The 6,840-nt window shown below is 43.6% G+C and overlaps 1 protein-coding gene across 1 annotated transcript; it reads right to left on the bottom strand.

Annotated features, from left to right (window-relative positions):
• Positions 1 to 4,744: 4,744 nt before the first annotated feature.
• On the bottom strand, positions 4,745 to 6,445 carry LOC133883262 (exopolygalacturonase-like). Its single transcript, XM_062322536.1, has 2 exons — positions 5,895 to 6,445; positions 4,745 to 5,609 (listed from the first exon to the last, which is right to left on the bottom strand). The coding sequence occupies exons 1-2, from the start codon at positions 6,417 to 6,419 to the stop codon at positions 4,863 to 4,865; spliced, it is 1,272 nt and encodes a 423-aa protein (XP_062178520.1). The 5' UTR covers positions 6,420 to 6,445; the 3' UTR covers positions 4,745 to 4,862.
• Positions 6,446 to 6,840: the final 395 nt, after the last annotated feature.

Here is a 6,840-nt window from a genome sequence, read left to right as displayed (position 1 = left end):
GCTGATGGATTCCTCGGTTCGCGCCCTGGACGCAGCCACATGTGGGGCAGTGGCACAGTGACGTAGATCCCAACGGCTTCTTTGTTCCTCTGGACAAATGGTTTTTGGTAATGGTGAGGGGCGATCTGGGGCACATCTTGCTGAAAGATCAAGGTTTTTACCTGGATGGCTCACTGGGAACGTGGATGCCAACCAGCGACGACATGGCTGGATGCGACTTGCGGCGAGAACGGCAAACCATGGTAACGGCCTGGTAGCATGGTAGGGCTTTGGAGGGGCAGGGGAGGACGTGCTGGTCCTACTTCTAGGGCTGGGTGCGGCTGGCATTGAAGTGGGGAGGGGAAATGACCGAATGTGGAAGATGAAACGAACGGATGGAAGACCAAACGGATGGCTCTGGTTCGAGGACGATTACCCCGCCATCATAACTCCAAATTGGACATTTCTATTCTCTATCTTATAGTACTCGAAAAGATCTATAACTTTGGTATTTATTGGAACTTCTGAGAAACGCCATCTTGATTTCCAAAACTGCATCACAAGATAAACTTTTTGAATCCAATCAAATCTGTGCAACACTGATTTCGGGGGCAATAATTCCTAGCTCCATTGTTCAAATGGAGACTTTCATAGGTGCAAATTGAAGCTCTCGACGAGACCTAACACTTTGGTGTTATCAAGATTTGCATTTGAGGATATCTTGAACTCCAAAATTGTGCGAGAAAATGAGGCTGATCGACGAGGAGTAATGGCTACCGACTTCAAGTGCCGTTGTGACCATTAAAGCGGCGGTTTCCGCTTTGATGGTTTGGGCTGGCTTTAGCACACATGTGGGACGTCCTGCACTCCTGCTAGCAATCCAACATGATGCAATGTTGATGGCAAGTTGGTATATGCACTTGCAAGAGAGTTGGTTTGGGCTGGCTTTAGCACACATGTGGGACGTCCTGCACTCCTGCTAGCAATCCAACATGATGCAATGTTGATGGCAAGTTGCTGGTTTGGAGCCACAGCCTGGAGAGAAAAACATTGAGGAAAGGCAGTGCACGTTGGGTTGGATCAAAAGGACATGAGATGAGATTATCCATGGAGGATGTTTGGATGATATTGTGAAAAATAGAACAAAGATTTGTCCAACCTTGAAATTCCATAACCTATTCTAATATTTTATAAATACATTTTTCATCACATAGAATAAATTCTTTTAAAACTCTAAAATTTATGTAAAAGCTTTCAAATTTTAGGAAAAATGTTATTTTATTATTTTAAAATGCTCACAACCCAAAATAGGAATTTTGGGGTGTGACACACCAAGAGAGCCCCTTCGAAGTTGACAACACGTGCACAACCTATGAATTTGAGTTCATCTCAGAAGTCGACTTTATCCTAGAAGCAAAGGCCACCTAAGAAGGTGGTAGCATATGAGAAGTTGCCTTATGAACAAACTGAAGAGAAAACTAGAGCGATAGTGGATGCTAGTGTCAAGAAATGGATGCAAAAGCCAGAGCCCAAGAAGAAAATACCAATCCGTGTAGAAACGCAAAAGTTTTTCTTGAAGATGGCCACACCTGTTGAGCCTAAGTATAAATTAAACTATGAGCGCATAAGCAAAAATACTTGAAGGAGTCTTCAATCAAATAGATACTGCAAGAACAAAATTTAGAAATATTTCTTAAAAAATCCAAAATGATAAGAGACCAATTTCTAAACGAGTCCTTAGCACCAAAAGTAGCCAAGAGGTGGAAATTTAAGTTGGTCGAACTGTTGGTCTTGCTAGATGTGTGGGACAAACTAATATATCAACTTCGGAAATTCCATATGTGTTACATGAAGGAGTCAAGGGAGGGTTGAGAAATGTTTGAGGCTAGATACAATGATCGATATTTCCTTCACAGGGATAATACTATTTATATATTATTTGAGAAAATGTATCGAGTGTACCAACAAGATACCCTCAATGTATCTATCTTGAGTTGTTGGACTCTATAAGTGTCGTATACGTATAATTTATAGTATACATTATTGTACCATTAGATTAATTTTCTTAACTTATTCCTTGTGTAGAATGAAGGTACAAAGATTTAGGACATGCGGCATTCACCATGTGGGATTCATCGACCCACTTCATGTAAACCCGACAATGATCAGAATCAATCCATAACAAACCGAGGACTATGTGTTGAAGTGTATTTTGGAGTTACAATTGAAGAAATACATATTTTTACCCTACCACTTTGGGTATGTGTTTTCCTCCATGAATGGTCTACTCTTTTTGAGCAATACATCGTTAGAAATTAAGATCAACTAACCTATGGTGACCTATGTGCAGTTATCACTAGATCCTCCTTATCATCTAGCTAGATATTAGCAAGATCGTTGTCTTCGACTCATAAAATAATCCAAAAAAAACCTACCAACCCATCATTAACTTGCTACAAAGGTAAAACCTGACCATTTCATATTGCTCTTGTAATATTTGATTTGATTGAATCTAAATCTACTTACGGTAATAATAACACACATACAGAGTGTACCCACGATACATCAAGAAGAGTGTTAGACACTAGCTATACACGAAAGAATTGATAGTCCAACACAACTTTCCTTATAGGAAGTAGGCCCCGGACAATAATTTATGTGCTTTTTATGTAATGGAATTCATGCATGGATTCAACGGAGACGCGTCGCTCCAAGTGGCCGATGCTGAGGTAGGCGACATACATATTGATGACTAATTTTTAGGTCCGATATATGTTCATAAGGATTGATTGCTTAAATTCTTGAAATTGCAGCTCCTCAAGCTTTCCAGAGATCGACTCTTGCCTATTAAAATCAACGCACTTCAAGAATAACTTGTCGGATTCATCAATGACCAAGTCATCAGTCCAACCAGCAAGTTCTATGAAATTAGCTCGTCTCTCTCGTTACCTTCATTCAATAAGAAAAGACATAGTTCAGACCCTTTGATTAATGAGAAATTTTAAACTTCTTATCTTTATTGTAATGAAACTTGACATGTATGCGGCGTATATATATACTATGATGAGATATGATATTTTATGACAAATTTATATGTGCTTGCGTATATATGTTGCGATGAAACTTGACATCTCGTGAATTAAATTTATATGTGCGTGTCTATAAATATACCATACACTATTGATGGCAACGGAAAAAATTTGAAAATGAGCATGGTATTTATGGTAACCGTGAAATTTTGGAAAGGACGGGAAACACATATTAGTGCCGGTTGGTTTTACCAACAGGCACTAATAGGTTTACTATCAGTATCGGTTGGATCTATGAACCGACACTGATGCTAATTTTCAGTGTCAGTTCTATACCCGCACTGATAATCAGTGACAATTAGTACCGAGTAATCTATGGTGGTTTAAAACCCGTCATTAATGATGATTTTGAACCGCTAATGATAAGAGTTTCTACAGTAATATCTCTTTAATTCGTACATTCTAAATAAGTCTTTTATTTATGTACAAATGCTCCCAAACCGAGCACTTTCCCCACCATATTTTGAAGCGAAAATTAACTTCCTCCTAGTTTCCCTCATCCCAACTAATTCGAAATTCTCCAAAACAATCACGTTGATGGAAGCAAATAGGTCTTATGTGTTCCTTTGTAAGCTCAAACACATAATTTTTCTTCCCCATTTTTAACATCCATTTGTTCCATCAATATTTATGCTTTTTAACATCCATTTGTTCCATCAATATTTATGCATAAATTGATCGATTGTGCTCTCGTCTGCGTCGTTAGGCCATCGAAGCAAAGCCTTTTGTGTAGCATCAGGCCTTCTGGAGCCATACTGGCACATCAATTTGGTTCTTTTCATATTTAGGGTCTGCTTATTTTAGATTTAGATGGTGAGTTCTTATCAGATTATGAACTAAGGGATTTCGTCGTACAATTTGACTCGTGAATTGTGAGAATCGGTTTTTATATTATGACTGTTTTTTTTTTGCTTTTAAGGCTAGAATATATAATCAAAATGAAAACAAACATGGCTTTACTGAGTACCGCCTACACTAATTTTAGAGCTCCAACACACACCTTTAGCAAGATTCAATCCTTAGAACTGTAAATGTACTACAATTATAGTATTACAAAATTATTGTTTGTGTAATTGTCTTCATGGCCAAACTAAAAATTTAGCACAGGAGCCGAAAATTATCGGAGACAGCCATGATTATAAAAGGTTTTTTTTAACCGTCGTTGGAGAGGTATCAAGACACTGCTTAATTTAACTTGGGAGATATTAAAAATCGGTATTTCAATTACCAAACTCAAGTTATATTTTTTTTTTACCTTTCCAAGGATCGTTAGAAAGATTTTAAAAAATTATGTTTAGCTGATGTTAGCAATCATATTTTGTTATCCCTTAATCAAATCACTTGCTGGAAACATGGAAATGAAAGAAAACGATGTTGACAGCTCACATTGTGAACCTTATGCTTCGGGATGAGTATCAATTGCAAATTTGCTATAAGATTGCAAATTTGCTATAAGATTTCTAGATGAGTATCAATTGTTGTCTTGAAGATAAAAATCTCTCGACCATGCATGCATGGGAGCCATACAAGATTCAAGGAACGTCGAAAAAAAGAAAGAAAAATTTCAGCCGGCCTCCACATGACACCCCATGTGAAGTAAAAATTGGCTAATTTACGGACGGTGCCATGCACGGAGGATTACAGGGAAATACTAGCGTATTGGTAGTCTAATGTTGAAGGGTTTGGGCGATGACCTCAGGGGCAGATCCATCTCCTTTTGTGAAGAAAGAAGAACAAAATATATATAGTTGCCCATGATAATGGCTGGGGCAGAGAAATGGATGGATGAACCAATCAGAAGCAGGCCAGCTCCTTGAGGCAGCCACTGGCGGTGCCCTTGGCGTTGGTGCAGACGGCCATGGTCTTGTTGTTTGTGCCCTTGTACTCGACCTTGACGTCGGCCATGGTGACGCCGCTGCATGGCAGCTTGTCGGAGCAGAGCAAGCTGACGGCCTCAGGGGTGGAGGAGGTGCCGGTGATGTTCTTGAAGGTGACGTCCTTGACAGTGACCTTGGAGGAGCCCTTGGCGGTGCAGATCTTGTTGGGGCAGTACTTCATGTCGATGATGATGGGGTTGGCCACGTCGTCCATCTGGATGTTCTCGTAGTGAATCTTGGAGGCGGTGAGCACCGACGCGGCGTCCTCGTAGGACTTGATTCGGACGCCGTTGGTCGTCTTCTTGAGCGTGCAGTCCTTGACCGTGATGTCAGTCACGTCCTTCTCGTCCTTGTACCGCCCCAGGCTGCCCACGCTGATGCCGTGGCCGGGGCCGCAGGTGACGCCGGTGATGTTGACGCCTGAGGTCCCCGGGCCGATGGAGATGCAATCGTCGCCGGTGCCGATGGTGGTGCCAGTGATGGTGATCTTGGACGAGTCCCCCATGTGGATGCCGTCTGTGTTGGGGCTGTCCCCCGGCGCGCTGACGGTCACGTCCTTGACCGTCACGCCCTTGCACTGAAAGATGTTCATGTGGAAGAACTTGGCGTTGAGCAGCGTGATCCCCTCGATGGTGGCGTCGTTCACAAAGTCTAGCACCAGTGACTGCATGTAATGGATGCATCAACGTACGTTGGGTTAGTTGATTGGCATGCAAGATCCATGGCGAAGGAATATATTTTTTCTTTTTTTTCACGAGACGGGTCAGCAGAGGGGCCACTGGTGCCACCGAGGCCAGCGGCATGGGAGCGGGTATGAGGAGCACACGCACAAATACCCACACACACGCTCAATTCCGCTCTCAGTGCGCGCGGGGTCGTTACCAACTGAGCTGAGCTCGGCTCGCATGGCGAAGGAATATATACAACCTAAGGTTAGATTTTTACTTACGTTGGGCAGGGTCTTGCAGTCGTATTTCTTATCGCAGGCGTTCTTGCTCCAGACGGAGGGCCCCTGGCCGTCGAGCTTGCCTTTGCCGGTGATGACGAGGTTGTCGACGCGCATGATCTCGATCCAGTTGGCCTTGAACTGGTTGAGGTCGGTGGAGCCGAGCAGGTTGCCGTCGACCTGGATGGTAATGGAGCCCTTGCACGGCCCCGTGAAGTTGAGGGGCCCCGTCAGGTAGTCTCCCTTGGGGATCAGGATCTTCTGCGCTCCGGTCTTCGCGCACGCCGACGCCCACGCCTCCGTCAGGGCCTTGGTGCTGTCCGTCTTGCCATCGCCCTTGGCTCCCAGCTTGGATATGTCGAAGGACCCGCCCGGTCCGGACGCCTCCGCGGCGCCCTCCGGCGCGGCGGCGGCCTCGCTCGACTTCTCGTTTTCCTTCTCCTTCGGGGCGGGCTTCCCCGCATGCACGGCGCACACCACCATCACGAGGAAGAAGATCACCCTCAGAGCGTTGCTGCCCAAAGCCATTTTCCCGAGCTGTATGTGTCCGAACAACTTCTTTGAATTTACCACTGATGGATCTGGGAGCTTGGGACGGGGAGCTTATATACAACGGGGGACAGCAGCTCTGTTTGCTATGTTGAGGCAGGCCAATTTTAGCGGGTTCTGTCTTTACGCCATGGCTGACAACCAGACCACACGTGTGTTCATGTCCCGCGGTCGATGCAAACGCCATTGACCGCTTGAACATTTCCTCCCGAGCTCCTGTAGACACTCATTTCGACCAACAATTCTCTCTCTCTACATATATACACGTATGTACTATACGTGTATATATATATATATATGTTGAAGTATATGCGTACATATATATATGTACATATATATACACATACATTTATCTATTGCTGGCCACATAATAGGTAATGCTGTGTCCGGACCCAAATCA

Source organism: Phragmites australis, chromosome 10 (assembly GCF_958298935.1).
Source record: "Phragmites australis chromosome 10, lpPhrAust1.1, whole genome shotgun sequence".
NCBI lineage: Eukaryota > Viridiplantae > Streptophyta > Magnoliopsida > Poales > Poaceae > Phragmites > Phragmites australis.
Note: the sequence above shows the minus strand (reverse complement) of the source record. Positions and strands in the feature narration are given on the sequence as shown.